Below are 16,469 nucleotides of genomic sequence, written 5' to 3' on the forward strand. Positions count from 1 at the left end.
AGCAAGGCGTACTTCTTTGAGACACCAGAAGGTGCCAGCGACTGGTTGGCAGACAGTGGGCAGGAAAGGCCCGCACAGATCGGAACAGCGCCATAATGGGCAGGACACTGTGAGCGAAGAGAGATCTTTGACTGGCAGCCAGAGACATGAACAGAGAGTAATTAAGTGATCGGGGTGGGTTCGTAATAGAGTTTCTTTCCTTCCTTACAATCTAGGGGGCTGCCTGGGTACTGATATATATCGGTGGGGGACAATGTCTCGAGGAGTTCCTTACAGTATGGAACTCGAACTCCCTCGCAACAAGCTGCTATAATGTAATGTTCACAATGGTGGTTTGAATCAGCCGGGAGTGTATTGGGGTAGCGAGCCAGGGGGATTGGCATCAGGTTGCTCTACTACAGTTATCAGCGTGGGTGGGACATTCGTTAGTTACGTATAACTTTTCTGGCTGACTGCAAGTTCATGTTTCCTCGCCAATTTTGATAGTTGGGATGCTGGGGCGACAGGCACTCTGCAAGTTTGGACGGTGGGAGGTTGAAGACCCACCGAGCAGGGAGGGTGGAGTTGGGAGGGGGGGTTCCTGTTTCAGGGGTTGTGATGTTTTGCTCTAGACCAGCTTAGTCATCTAACATTTTGGAATTTGCCAAGCGACACAGTGAGGACGTGTGATTATCCGAGGAAAGTGAGCCTCTCCAACACACATGGGCGATCCAGCTATTACAACAATATGGACGTGGAACATGTATGGGCTTGGTAACAAGATCAAACGTACATTGGTGCTACAGCACCTTAAAAGGCATTCACCCGACGTGGTTCTAATTCAGGAGTCACATCTGCGTGGGAATAGGTGCAGAGCCCTTGATAGTTTTGGTTACAAAATGGTGGCCCATTCGGGGTTCACGTCTGGATCATGGGGGGTGGGTATTATAGTCCGCAACACCTAGCCCATTGTAATTTCGAGCAGATGGACTGATGATGCCCCTTGTTTGGCTGCGACAGCAAGTAAATGGGAGGGGCACACCTTAGTGTTCTGCTCCTGCTATGTTCTGCCAGGCCTACACTCCTCAACTCTACCGCGTCTGGGCTCCTTCCTGGCGGATCTTCCCCCAGGGGTTCTCCTGATAGGGGTGACACTAATGCACTTACGGATGCAGACCTAGACTGTTCTAGTACTGGGTTGGGCTGCAGGTGGGAGTGGGGCCTGGACGGCTTTGTCACAGCAATGGGAATTAGCAACCTGTGTCGCACTCACAAATCTACATATAGGCAATACACGTTTTGCTCAGCTAGACAGCGGTCCTTTTCAAGACTTGACCACTTCTTCACCCGCACTGACCGGGTGGGAGACTTTGCTGAACCCCAGATTATGGCTGTGGGATCTCAGATCACTCCCCAGTCAGTCATTCTTAGAGGCCTGGTGATTAACATGGCGTCTTTACCTAGAATAGATCTGTGGCGTCTCTGAGACCAGATCATAGGGGATAAACTCCGGGAGGGCTCTTAGCTTTACTTTGATGAAAACCGGGGCTTGGTGGAGTCCCACATAACATTATGGGAAGCGTGCAAAACGGTGCTGAGAGGGCAGGACCAGGCATTGATAGGTGCCCAGAAGAAAGAGAAATCCCTACAGATCAGACAACTAGAAAGCGAAATTGAGCAACTGGAATGCAATGTTAACATTGCCTCTTCTGTTGACCTTCGTCATAGATTGACACTAAAACAGAGGGAACTTCGAGCCCTGGCCGTTGGGAAGGTACGAGCATACGCTCTCGCCACACAACACTGGATTTATGACATAAGTGACAAGGCCCTGAAGTTGCTAGCGTGGCTCAAGCGGCACGACAGGGAGCGTTCCTTGGTAGCTGAAGTACGAGATGCATCGGGGTCCCTTGTATCCACGGGCATAGCGGAAGCTTTTGTGACCCACTTCGAAAGGGTGCACCCCCTGGTCTGCACCAGGACCAAAAACGACTGCTCAGAGTACCTACAGGATTTTGCGTTGCCCACGTTGTCCTCTGACCAAAGAGACCGCCTTGATGTAGATTTTACGGGGGAGGAAATCCGGAATGCCCTTAACTCCTTCCAGTCCAGGAAAGCGCCTGCTTCCAGTAGAGATATATAAAAGACTGGCAAACGTCATTATTAACCCCCTTCTTCAAATGTATTCGGAAGCACGTGAGCTAGGTAGGCTCCCCACTGATCAACGAGATGCCACGATCGTGGTCATTCATAAAGCAGGGAAGCCGGCAGACCACTGTTCCTTGTACCGCCCCATTTCACTCATCAAAATAGAGGCCAAGGTCCTGGCCAAGGCTCTAGCAGACAGATTGGTGTCTGTTATTCCTGATTTGGTACACGTTGACCAATCAGGGTTTATGCCCCGTAGGAGCACCCGCCACACACAACCTGCGGCGTCTGTATGGGGTACTTTACATGACCAAGGATGTTGGGAACACCCAGACAGCATTGATGGGGTTAGATGTCCGATGGCGTTTGACAGTATTGAATGGCCTAACTGTTCATGGTGCTCCAGAAATTAGGCTTTGGCCTGATCTTCTGTAGTTAGGTGCGCCTTCTGTATGAGCAACCTACGGCTCGAGTGAGGGTCAAAGGCGCCGTATCCAGGGTTTTTCCCCTTAGAAGGGGCACCAGGCAGGGCTGCCCCCTGTCCCCCCTCCTCTTTGCGCTGGCTCATTGGATTAGGAGGGACTGGTCAATCTGGGGTTTGGCGCTGACCGACGAGTGGGAAAAGCGTATTTCCTTATACGCTGATGATATTGTGCTATATATGGCACGACCGTACCACTCGATAGCACAGGTGTTACACCTCTGAGTTATTCGGCAGCTATTCTGGCTACACAATTGATTGTACAAAGTCAGTGATCTTCCCCCTGTCGGGCCCTCTTCCTCGGATCCCCACTAGGTGTCCCATCTCCGTGGCGACTGGCGGGTTCAAATACTTGGGGATATATGTCACAAGAGACAAGGAGGAATTCATTGCGAGAAACCTCAAGCCCCAACTGGCTTGCCTGGGGGCTTACGTGAGTCACCGGCGATTACTGCCTCTCTCCCTCATGGGCCAGGCGGCATTATTTAAGATGCTTGAGCTGCAGAGGCTCTTGTATATCCTGCAGAATACACCGTAGCCTGTCCCTCCGGTTATATTTAAACGAATATCGCATGCGGTACGGACGTTGCTGTGGGATGGTGGGATCCTGAGAATAGCGCTACACAAGCTTACCAGAGGGGTATACGATGGTGGCCTGGCGCTTCCAGACGGCTAACTGTATGGGCCTAGCAGGTTCAGGTGGTCAACAACTGGGTATTTACGGACAGTTCTGGACCTGCTTCTAGAGGAGATAGGATGATCATGCCAGAGGGGAAAACTGCGAGCCCCTTCTCTATGCCCGGAGACCGTGGGTGGAGCCCCTCTATGGCTCGGAGACCAGTTAAGAGAGGTGACAAAGTTGACCGGTTTCAGGGGTTGGAAGTTAATTGGCATTGAAAATTTGGGAGTCGTTTGGAAAGAGACCGCCCAGATCCTTTACTTATCTCAAGAAGGAATAGGACCTCCATGACTCGCAAAGCTGCCACTACTTACGTCTCATACACGCATACGCTCATACATATGCAGTGGCACATCAATCCCGGAATACTCCCCCATGGAGGATAGACTGCTCCTAGACCCCATACTAGCAAAAGCCCACATCCACCATCTACCGCAAGCTCATAAACAATATACCGGACCCTTTGACGTTGCTTAAGGAAGCATGGGCTCGGGATATTGGTAGCCTGGATGACAACGACTGGCAGGACGCCATTCAGCGTCCGCGTAAAATAGCAATCCGCTCAAGGTTTAGGTTGGTGCAGTTAAAGATCCTCCATCGTATAGACTATCCTGGCACACACCTATACGCTTGGGGCAGGAGTCAGTCGTTCCTCTGCATGAGGGGCTGTCAAAGGGAGGGCACCTTCTACCATATATTATGAGAGTGCCCTGAGATTGTTCCCTTCTGGACCACAGTCACGGACACCATGGCTGCTGTGGTGGGCGATACGGTTCCAATGGAGCCAAAGTGGCTGTTGCCAATGATTAAAGGGTACAAAGACTGGTCCAGGTATGAAGAGATCTGGCTAGCATTGGCAGCGGGGTGGCGAAAAAAAACTTTGCCGGGGATCCCCATATTAGGATGAATGGTGTAAGGTCTTATTTAATGTCCGCCTGGAAAGGAGGGACCAAAAAAGAGAAGACTCCAACACCCATGGGGAATAAACAAAATTCCTAAGGTGTGGGGGCCCCAATTCGTTTTTCTGAAACAAACTTCCACTTTGGTAGTTTAATTCTAAAATACAAATACTTTGAAAGTGTTTGGTAAACACCAGTCAAAACAGACAGAGGACCTCCACCAACGTTTTGTACGCTGAAAGGAATCACTGTAATTGCAGCTACTTTTAAAGTACAAAGATGACCACAGGCCTAGGGGTCACCTCTAAATCTAACAAACGGTAGGCATTACCATCTGTCAAACCAGAATCAAACTATAATTAAAGCATGGAAAGAGTGTTTTCCAACCATGGGTTAAATCTCATTAGTCCAACCGTGACTAATTTTGCTCTAGCCTTTTTAGTATTTAACAATGAATGCCATCCCACAGAGTTGTCAATTATAAACCCTGGGTAATTGAATTACACTTTCTCTAACTGGGTCTCTCAACTTTCCACTCGTATGTTATTAGACCTACCAAACCTTATAATATTACTCTTGCAAGAGTTGATAGAGTTCTGGTCTGCATTACAATGCTGCTCCACACAGTTAAGTGATCGCTGGAGACAATAGGATCGTACCCAAGCAGCAGGATATAATCTGCATGAGAAATGCCATGGACATGAATGCCACCAATTTAAGGAGGAAACCCACTGAGTGGAAGGAGTTTCACATGAGGATTTGCACTATAGAGTTAAAATAATAACAGTGTTCTCATACACTGCATTTTGCCCCAAAGCAAGTAAAACTTTGCCTTAGCAGCAATACAAGACTGTATGTACAGTAATAGTACTCCTCTCAACAAGTCTTCAAAAATTATCAACCACAATTTAACACCAATGCTGATTTACTCGGTTGAATGCAAATTTTAGGTAAAAGAAAGCACAGTATAGAGGAGGATTAGGTTTCACAATCGTAGTGCGTATGCAATTGGTGAGGAATATTAAATTATGGTTTAATATTTTTATTAACAAATGTCAATAACCCATCATAAAACAAAAACACTTTCAATTACAACGTGTAGATCAGGGCGAGTGCACACTGCATTGTGTAGCAGTAACATCTACATTTAGCGTTACCATCCACTAACCCATAAACCCAACATTATGACCCTTCCAGGAAACAAATGGGTAAGAGAATCAGGTAAATATACAAGGAAACATGGCTTTCAAACTTCAGCCAAAAAACAGAGCTTAAAGCATGGCTAGGGAAGCGAAGAGGAGAGTTGAGAAGTTAATCAGAAGACCTTTAACATGCAGAAGAAATAACATCCCCTCCAAGTTCCAGAAAACATTCCCCTCCACATTGCAAGTGCTGTGATAAATTTATTTGAGTGGTACTGCAATATTACTGAGAAATAAGTGGTCATCCAAACAGGAATCAGCAACGGATATTGTCCAACTCCATCCTCTCTGGAAGGATCTACTGGGCCTATATTGAAAAAGATATAGGACTTCTCTTATTAGGATACCCTCAGTTTCGCTGGCAGCTTTATCGTCGCCAAGATCCCCAGACTGAACCATTTACACTTCATTAGCAGCAGTTGCCTTCTTATTTCAGTTGTGGCACTGCTGTCAGGAAAGACCCAGATCTATTTTCATATTAAACATTCTGCTTTTGAAGTCGGCTGCTTTAATATGGGGTCATGCCTTTCTGCTTCATGCAGAACTGTAATGACTGTACCACTCAACATGCCATCCGAAAGGTTAGAGGGTTAAGAGGGAAAACAGAATTCTCTCTTATATATCAGTGGAAGAGAGTAACTGGGTCAAGTAACCTGAAAAAAAGACGTGTGTCTCCGCTATCACCTCCATTCCAGAGGCGAGAGTCAGAAAATAGAGTATACAAATACTGTACTCCTCAGTCTACCACACAAAGTAAGCATGGTATTAGTGGCACCATGACGAAACTCCAAGGGGGCACTGGTACAAACTGGTCCAAAGGACTGGAGACGTGGTTGATCACTTAAAGTTGAAGCATTTCAGGAACCCAGAGAATGACCACTAACAGCTCTTTCTAAGTTGCTAGCAACATTGGTGAGAGGGTAAAGCACTGTATACCTTGTGGTAAATAACCTTATGCTATAAGTTCACAATGTTACATAATGCTGTGGTCTTAAGAAAAATTATCAATAATCAGCTCCTTTGCACACCTGAAACCTTGGAAACAATAGCAGACTTGCTTAACAAAGAGAGATACATCACACTGCCAAAGTCTGATAAGATGTGCAAACGGACCTCAGTATTGGGATCCTTCTCTGTCCAGGCAAGGTGTCATTCCATTCTGCATACAGAACTGACTCATTCCTGTGAAAATGACAAGTTGGTAACAGAACAACAATAAGTCTGAGTTCATAGGTCCAAATAAGCTTTATTGAAAGTGGTATAAAGAGTGGATCCATACGGACTTTCGGAACAGCAGCAGAGGTCATAGAAAGGCTTATAAACCTAAACTAGAACCATCAAGCTCCTGTCTGGGGCACTTGTGAAGAGCCCTAAACACCCACAAGGAACAAAGGGGATTTAACAGATGGCTAATAAAGTTCCTCTTTAGAGGAAACATAACTCTTAAAAGAATGTTATACTGGCCCCAGCTATTAGAAGCAACTAGACTGATGAAGCTCCGAGTCGCAATGAGTGGCTAGACAGCCTTTAACTTACTTTTTCAGTTAAGGAACTTTTCAAATATCTTAAGACTTATTTAGGACTTCCTGAATTTTAGCCACCCAAACATTTTGTCAAAAATATAGCTTCTTCATAAAGACAATCAAGGAGTTTTTCAGCTGATGGCATTTCACAAAAATCATATTACTGGTGGTGACACCTAACATTTTACATTTGTAAAATCCGCTTTAAAAAAGCCAGCATTTCCAGTCCAAAACCATCCAGCTAAAAGAAGGTAAATGTATCGAACAAGTGGAGTTAAAGATGCTATTAAAATTGATCTACTTAACCATTACAATAATAAGCAATATACTGGACTAAAACGACAAAAATGGTATTATTAAATACCGAGAAAACCACTTTGGAAGATTTGAGCTCTGAATCTTGTACACAGAAACCAGATCCTGTGGGTGTGCGAAATAAGCAGTGTTTTGCCAACATTTGGATTAAAACATTTAGTTTATTTATGGAGTGCTAAAAACACACACACATACATATATATATTTTTAACCGCATCGGTGCGGCGCATTTTCCTGCTGTGCGCTGAAGTTTTAAAAAACCCGCGGTTCATGACGAGCTCAGCTCGTAATGAGCGTACGAGAGGTGTACCTCATGACGAGCTGAGCTTGTCATCAGCATCGATGTGCCTGTGGGTATCTCTGCATGAAAGGAAAGAGAATAATTCTTGGATTAGAAACCTTGGATCAAGCGATGTCATATTGGATTATGCCATTAAATTGTATTGAAGGTTCTTAAGAGACCAGACACTCTGTAGGAGTTTGTGGATGAAGCACTTCACAAGAATATTTGAAAAACTTGGCTGGTCCCTTGTCTAAAAAGCTCATTCTGAGATCTGTGCAAAATACCAGGCTTCGTTGAAATGAATGTTTTCAGCCAATTTTAGACTCTCGGGGCTCTATTATGAGTTTGACTACCCTGCCGCCAAACCCATGTGGAAACAGCCTGCCGTATTTTGACTTTTTAAGTCATTGGTGGGCTTTTCCTTTGGCGTTCTCATGGCAGTGCCTATAAAATAGGCACTCCATTGGGAACATCAAATGAAGCTCCTGCACGGCATGGACAGAAATGGTGGAACTTCTGTGCATGCACACATGTTGAGCCCTCCTGTGTGCATCCACAGAGCGTGGGGCACAAGGGGGCCCTGTAGGGCCCCCTTTCTTTCCTCACCACCAGTTTTCATGGAGTAAAGACCTCCATAAAAACAGTGGCGGTGAGGAAAGTCTTAATATGCTTGGCAGGACCACGGCGGTCCAGACAAGCATATAGCTGCCTCTGGTTCGCCACACCACTGGAAGAGTCATCAGTCTCAAGGCGGCACGATCACTAGGGTCGTAATGGGGCAGTCGCAAGACCGCTATGTTACAACGAGTCGTAATAGGCCCCTTAGTTAAGGGACATTTTTGATTTGTCCCAGCATATTTTCCCTTGCAAGAACTGCTTTAGAAATTTATGAACAGAAAACAATTAAAGAGGAGTAAACCAGTGATTTAGATGTGTGCCGTAACTGGAAACCATAAGTTATTCTGCATCCCATCCTTGGAAACTTGTAAAGTGTATGTATATACACAAGTTAATCCACAAGAACACAGTTTCAGATTGGGTGGTCAAAGTATAACTGAAAGAACATGATGCTCATACACCAGCAGGCAGAAACTCCCAAAGCATGACAAAAATCACATATTTACAGAAATAAGAAATTAATTGGTAGTCAGGGTAAGCCAATATAATTTGGGGATAGAAGGCAAGGTATGATAATACAGGGTCAGTTATTAAGGCGCTCAAAGGGGATATTTAATTTCTTTTGATATTTATGAGTGGCAAAGTTGGCTTTTTACCTCACATTCAAGAGCCCATTACCATCCTTCTGCACCTTCATGCCAGTACTGGCATCTTCATGGTCTGGTTATTGAAGGAGTGGGGGTAACTGTTCGATGGTTTGCTTTGCTGTCATCTGTGACGACTCCAGCTTATATTTCTAAAGAAAGGTATTAAATCTACGGGTCATTTGGCAGGGGTTCCCAGTGCTAGTGCTGTCCTCTCCCAGGTTTTGCATGTTGAAATCATCCAGTAGGATTACTTCTGATGTGTGGTTGCAGATTTATTTTTGCAAATGGGCAAGAAGTTTTTCCGTTTTTCCCCACAGATCTTCTACCATGGGAATTAAAGTAAACCTTCGATATTAAAATTGACTGTGTGCCTCCATTTATTTTTGTATTTGGCACTCCGATACTGAAGTTTCTTATCTCTTACTCTGTACTTCATGTCTGACCACTTAGTCTTCGGAAAGCTCTCAACACTGGCTTTTCTCACTGGACATCTAAGCCTGTTTGCTCTCCTGTCTCAGTCGGGCTGCAGAAACTTAGCTGTTCCCTACAGAGTCAACAAAATGGCCAGGTAGCATCTCTGGCACCTTTGTCAACCAAATAGAAGAAATATCAAGGAAAGGCTACACTGTTGATCCACTGAGCGACTGTAGTATGCTGCAAGGCTGCTGCTGAACAGGCTGCAGTCCTGATAAAATCAGCCCATAGCTTATCAGCTGCAGCAGAAGACTTTAACTAGTATGCTTCAACATACGTAATCATGTCGGACTAGAGGTGTCTATGGCATTCTTTGCTATCAAGTCAAATTTGCTTTATTCGAGATAAAAGCATAGTACATAGTTAAAAAAGAACACATTTGTTTGAGGTTAAAATATATTTACAAACTCCAATACTTATCATTTTGTTAATACAATTTAAAAAGAACATTTTTTTACTAAAAATAGTTAGAAAAAAGCATTTTGACAGTAATCGTGGATTAGTGTGGCAAAATGGGCTTTTGACAACCAAAAATACTTTGACCTTTAGTTTTCTTTATTTCCTTTATTAAATTGGCGGGGTCCCAACATATCACCCAATATTTTTCTTAAAAAAAAAAAACATAGCAAAACAAGTACTATCAAAGCCAAACACATAAGACCTTTTCTCAGTTCAGGGTAGGAGTGGTACCTATAGGCCCCACAAACAAAGTTCTGTTTGAATACAACACCCACGCCATGCACTAACATTCATATGGGCATGCTGTGTGATTGGTAAGAGGATAAAATTGTTTTTGAGTGAATGGAAGCACAGACTAGTGGGATCTGTTTTGGATACCCCAGGTAAAACAGCCCATAATGAAGGTTGCGGTACCGTCTCCACAGACAGTGGAGCTACATGGATTGCATTCCTGAGGTAGAGAACATTCCCTTACACAAAGTTGTGAAGTATGATGGAGGTATGGCTGTCTTTATTAGTAACTTGTTATATGTTAGCAAGAATCTGGTGATTACATCTCCTGAGCACTATGCAAGTTGAAAATTGGAAGGGGAGGTAGGAAGGGCCTTGCCCTTTTGGCTCTAGCTGAGCGCTACTCCAGAAGGCTGATGACATTCAGGCGCAGTCTTCACGCTTCAGCATGCTCCTGTTTTGGATTAGTCCTTCTTTGAGCCAAACCTAGCACTAACTTCTATGAGAACAATCAGAGTGGCCACCAAAAAAGAGTTTTGATAGCATGCAAGCAATACACTCATATTGTGAAGAACAGAAAAGTGAGCGTTATTCTATTGAAGTCTGTTTAGATTTCACTTACAGTCCCCATGGACATTTTACATCTGTTCATAATAAAGATGTGTATGAGACAACGGTCAGTTTTAACACGCAGGAGTAAAGCAAAACGCCTCCATCTAAAACTCAACATGCAGACTCATATTCTAGTTTAGCAGATTAACAAAGATCCAGTATGGCCTATATTAATTATCAAAGGCTGGTTAATGCGGGTCAAATGGATTTATGATAATACTGAGTTCACTCTTCACCATCTTGAGGTGGGACCAAACAACAACAAAAAAAAAAAAAAAAAAAAAAAAAAAGAAGGGGGGAGACTGAACACGGCGACTCGCGGATGCAGCACGACGCGCTCTCTCTCAATATCGCACCATACCAAGCCAGAGGCACAAGAGGCTAGCGACCTGCTGGGAGGGGGGACACGAAGTGACGCAGTGGATCTAACAAGAACAACACACGGTAAGAGGAGCAAATGCAGCTGCAGCCATTTTGAGGGGGGACCAAACAGGCAAAAGAGAAGATTGAACACGGTCTGCAACGGGTGTGCGACTAGCATAGTCAGCGCGACGTGCTCTCACGAGCGCAGCCCATCACTGGTTCTTGGTAACACAGCGGCCATTTGGATCAGGTTGACACACCGATCATCGAAGGCCATCTTGGTGAGGGCAAACATAGCGCTGCTGCGGCCATTTTGAAGGGAGATCAAACAAGGAGACAGAAGATAGGACACGGTGTCTCGCGGAGGCTCTCAAGACCGAGGCCAATTAACGAGGGAGTAAGGGCAGCGAGTACAATTAAAACAGACACAAAGAGCGGCCACCCTGAGACGAGGCCATAGGCACACCCCTCCCAAGGGACAAGCATGTGAACAAGGCCACAGCAGTGGAACAAGGCGTAGTAAACGCAGCTAGACATACCCCCAGGCCAGGAAGACCAGACAAAAGAGCTGGCGGGGGCAAAAACCAGAACCAGGACGATCAAGTGGCCGTGTCGATTCAGAGAAGAAGTTTCCGCACCGCAGGGGAATACCACCACTAAGGCCGCCAAAGCAACCAAAGCGCCTAAAGAAGACCCAACTAAACAGCAGCAAAGAGAGCGCAGGCTCCTAACTCACCAAATCAGAAGGGGCTTTGACACCATGGCAGGGAAGGACGAGAAAAGAATCTCAAACCAACCAAAAAAAAGCAAGAACGAATTGAGGAAGACATAATGGATGCGGAAATCGACGTAGCAATCACCCAACTCAAACACAACAAAGCTCCCGGACCGGATGGGTACACGGCAGACTTCTACAAGACATTCATCGGCCAACTGAGACCCATCATGGCCGCAACCTTCACGCAATGCATTCACAGGGGCAGAGTGACAGACTCCATGGCCGAAGCCAACATCATTGTGATACCCAAAGAAGGGAAAGATCCGCAACTTCCACAAAACTACAGACCCATTTCCTTAATCAATGTAGATTGTAAAATATACGCGAAAATCCTGGCAAACAGACTGAACAGGGTCCTACCACTACTCATCCACAACTCGCAAGTGGGCTACATCAAGAACAGACTTTCCCAGGATAACACGCAACTACTATGCCATCTCATCAACCACACAACACACAGCGAGGACCAGGCAGTAATGATAGCTCTAGATGCTGAGAAAGCCTTCGACAGAGTATCATGGCCCTTCCTCAACGCATGCATGGAGAAATTCGGACTAGGTACAAAATACAGAACAATGGTAATGGCCCTCTACAACAAACCAAGGGCCAAGGTGGTGGTAAACGGGTGCACATCGGAGACACTAACGCTGGAAAGAGGCACAAGGCAGGGCTGCCCCCTATCACCCGGTCTCTTCCTCCTGGCACTAGAACCACTACTAGCCACAATAAGAAACAACAACGACATAACCGGTGTCAAAATCAAAAAAGACGGTGAAACTCGCAGCCTACGCAGACGATATCCTCATCACCACCACGGAGCCCACCTCATCAATCACAGCCCTAATGGAGACCATAGGGGAATACGCAGCAGCCTCGGGATACAAGCTCAATAAGGACAAGTCGGAGTGTAAGCCAATGAACGTGCACACCACTAAAGATGTACTGGGCCAGTCGGGCTTAGCCTGGCAAAACAAACCGCTCAAATACCTAGGCCTACTCTTCGGCAGGGACCTAAAGACAACACTGGAACACAACGAAGAGGCCATCCTGAAAAAGATAAAGGAGAGATTGGACACCTGGTCGCCCAAATACATAAGCTGGTGGGGCGGGATTGAAACGATCAAGATGATGGTTACACCAGCTATCAACTACACGCTCAGCATGCTGCCCCTGGCTACGACAGACAACTTACACAAGAAACTTGATAAACTAATCAATGGCTTCATCTGGAGAGACAAAAGACCGAGAATAAGTCTACAAAAGCTGAGGCTAACAAAAAATTTGGGAGGCCTCAACCTAATGAACTTCAAAAATGTCCAGATGGCTTGCCTAGCGAAACAGGGCACCTTTTGGCTGACCAGCTTGCAGGAATACGAACCAGAGTGGCTGAAGGTGGAAAAAAACATCTAGGGGGGCTCAACCCCATAGCGCTACTCACAGCGAACAAACAACCTCACCGATTCAACCCAATCCTCAGACACACCAAAGAGACACTAATGAAAATAGACAAACGAATGGAACAGAAACTGAAGGGTTCAACCTGGGAGTCGATCTGGCTAAACACAAAAATAACGTACCAGGGTAAGACACTAAGCAGTGAAACGTGGATGGAAAAAGGCATAACCACACCCAACCAACTGGAAACAAAAAAACTCGCCAATCACATTCCAAAACCTGCAACAACTACATGACCTCCCGGCAAAGGAACTATACACATTCCTGAAAATGAAAACGGCCATTACAAAGGCAAACCTAAGCCAAATTCCGCCAACCATCATCAAATACATGGAAGCCCTCAACGCGACTGGCCACCACACAGCAAAAATATACAAGCTTCTCAACCTTCAAACATCCTCGCTAAACAAGAAAGTAATGAACACATGGGAATCACTCCTTGGAAGGCAGCTAAACGAGGAAGAAAAGGGCAAACTGTGGCGGTCGGCAACAACAAACAAGGTCACGCCACAACTGGCACAAACTAAGTTCTGGCTCCTCCACAGAGCATACTGGACCCCGGCAAGACTCCACAAAGTAGGCATAAGAGACACGAGTATCTGCTGGAACTGTGATAAAGAGGAAGGGACCCTGGAACACCTAACCTTCGAATGCCACAAAGTCAAGAAGTTCTGGGCGAAAGTAAACAACTTTATCAATGACATCACCAACAAGAATATAAAGCTAACCTTCGTGAGCCTCGCCACAGGCTTCATGACGGACTACCTGAACAGCAAAGAGGAGAGAGACCTGGTAGACATCCTACTAACGGCAGCACTAAAAATCATCCTAACAAACTGGAAGAACACAGCCAAAGCAAACTTCAAAACATGGATAAACTGGGTCACTTTCCTCAGAGGCGCTGACAACATCACCAGCAAGTTCACAAAGGAGCACAATGCCAAAGATGGAATGTGGGAGCTCCTCGAAACATACCTGGAGTCACGAAGGACTTAACGACAAACCCCCCCCGCCCCCCCTTTCTTTCTCTCTTCTTTCTGCATTATAATGTACTGTATGTAACTTCGGATATGAAACTTATATTTTAATAAAAACATTTGAAATATAGAAAACCTTATTATCCGGGAGGGTATCTATCTGAGTGCACCCTGATAAACTAATCTGCAACTACATAAGTACTAGACAGTGTACAAGGGCAGTTTAATAAAATTCACTGGACTGAACATATTTCATAAAAGAAATACAGTAACCATCGTGTAGGCTGTAGATGTAACAGTTTCTGAGAAGTCAGTAACTCCAAGTAAACTGGAGGCATTCCATACAAAACAAAAATGTGTTCGTGCCCATTGACTTTAAATCGTTTGGAGAGCAACAATGCAAGAAAAAGAGTAATATGACATTCGGGACATAAATGCATTATTAAACTTGTACCAATCTCTCAAAATGCAACAAAAGAGCTAAATAAATTTTACATACAAGCCCACTGCAAAAACAGTTGTCAGCCAGGCGTAGAAAAAACTTGTCAGCCCTACCACTCAAGCGCAGTCTTGTGTCTCACTGCATTAACCAGAGTCTCACAGGCGCTCAGACCCACGCATATAATAACCCGCTGACTTCGTGCTTCAACCACTCATGAAGTCACTGACACCATAAACAAACCATTCAGGTACCCACTGACACCCGGCTGCACGAGCATGGCTACACCCTATCCTACCCAAAGACGGTGACCCCCACTGACACCCTACCCGATACAGTCAAAAACTTGCCAATAACCAATCTCCAAGACGAAAACTGGATGCGTCCTTTATATAAACAATGAAGAAAAAAGATCGTCCTACTCGCACCACACCTATGCAATAGCCCCTGGACACTGCACCCAGAGGTAAAATTACGGGAGGGTCTAGGTGACCGCATCCGTCTCGTTAACGGCGCAGCACTCAAGAGCCCCATTTCCGCCCGTTGCAAAATGATGGAATAATTCTGGAAGCTTGCTGCACTCAGCCCCGTGCAGCACAGTAGTTCCCCTTTAAAATCGCCACCCAGTGACTTAGAGAAGACGGCAAGTCCGATCCCGCCCATACAGCGATCGACTGAGACTGTACCACGGTTCTAAAACATAGAGGGATGCCCTAGGTGTCTCCCACATCCTAGCCTCTCGGTGACATTTATCCCTTCATCCAGATTCACTCACTCAGCCAGGACTCCAGACTCTCCCCTTCCGCCTCCGCCATCTTTACCGGTCGTACTCTCGTACAACGTCTCGCGAGAGGTAACGAACCACCAACAGCAGCAATAGTCTGGACTTGAAAAGGAAAAGCGGGAAAGGATAGTTTTCGACAAGACTGATTTTAACATACTTTCAACAATAAACAGATAGCACCTCTTTATAGCTCCACAAAACCTGATTGTAAATAACCCCAGACCTGTAGTAAAAGAAATAAAGATAGCGTTCATTAAACATCTCCAGTCTGAAATAATAGTTTTAAATAATCCTAAATCAGAAAAAATGTAGTTTATTACCTAATTCCCACCCCCTACTTAAAATGTATTTTAAACATCCCTCAGAGCAGATTGAAATAACAGACTTACTTTAAGGAAGAAAGTTGGCTGAACTTGAATCACGTCAATTAAGGGAAATAACAGCGAGATTGGAAAAAATGGGAGAATTAAGCTACTCTGTCACCGACTAATGTATACAGGATGTTACTTTGATAAGGATTTGAGGATAGACAGCTTAAGATATCAGAGAATTCTAAATTGAGGGAAATGTGTGAGTCACTGGAAAGGTTGCAGAAACTAATTGCTGTATCACCGACTAATGTATACAGGATGTTACTTTGATAAGGATTTGAGGATAGACAGCTTAAGATATCAGAGAATTCTAAATTGAGGGAAATGTGTGAGTCACTGGAAAGGTTGCAGAAACTAATTGCTGTATGGTTTGAAATGGAAGTCAGTAGGAGGAGAACCAACGTATTAAAAAAAATACCTAAAAGGAATTAACCACTTTCTGTCCTTCCCCCAGATGTGGATAAAACTATCCAGTAGATAATTAGAATTTTATCTGTCACAATAACACTAATTGAGTGGCGAAAGCCAGATTGTCAAAATTTCATATGAGGGAGTGCTAGGGGCTCAGATGTAAATAGATGTATAATAGCGACACCGTTAACCCCAGTGATGGCATCCTTGGTGTTTGATCAAACAAGGTATGTGTAAAATTCCTGTCCAACATCTGCTCTGGTTTATTTATTTTGAAAGTTTTATAGAGCGCGAACAAGACGCTTGAGGATATCAGAGCGCTTTACAATCAGTGAGGGATA

At 44.9% G+C, this 16,469-nt stretch overlaps 1 protein-coding gene across 2 annotated transcripts in view; it reads right to left on the bottom strand.

Annotated features, from left to right (window-relative positions):
* GGA3 (golgi associated, gamma adaptin ear containing, ARF binding protein 3) overlaps positions 1 to 15,469 on the bottom strand; it is a 614,485-nt gene extending 599,016 nt beyond the window's left edge. Inside the window, exons 1-2 of one of the 2 annotated variants that reach the window (XM_078654510.1) lie at positions 15,338 to 15,356; positions 6,502 to 6,570 (exon numbers count right to left, since the gene is read on the bottom strand). Coding sequence is in view for 1 of the 2 variants with exons in the window: in XM_078654509.1 (XP_078510635.1) it covers positions 15,338 to 15,377 (40 nt within the window). In the remaining variant the exon portion in view is untranslated. Of the gene's footprint in view, positions 1 to 6,501; positions 6,571 to 15,337 lie in introns of both variants that reach the window. The other variant, XM_078654509.1, reaches the window with a different exon arrangement.
* Positions 15,470 to 16,469: the final 1,000 nt, after the last annotated feature.

This window comes from Lissotriton helveticus, chromosome 7 (assembly GCF_964261635.1).
Source record: "Lissotriton helveticus chromosome 7, aLisHel1.1, whole genome shotgun sequence".
NCBI lineage: Eukaryota > Metazoa > Chordata > Amphibia > Caudata > Salamandridae > Lissotriton > Lissotriton helveticus.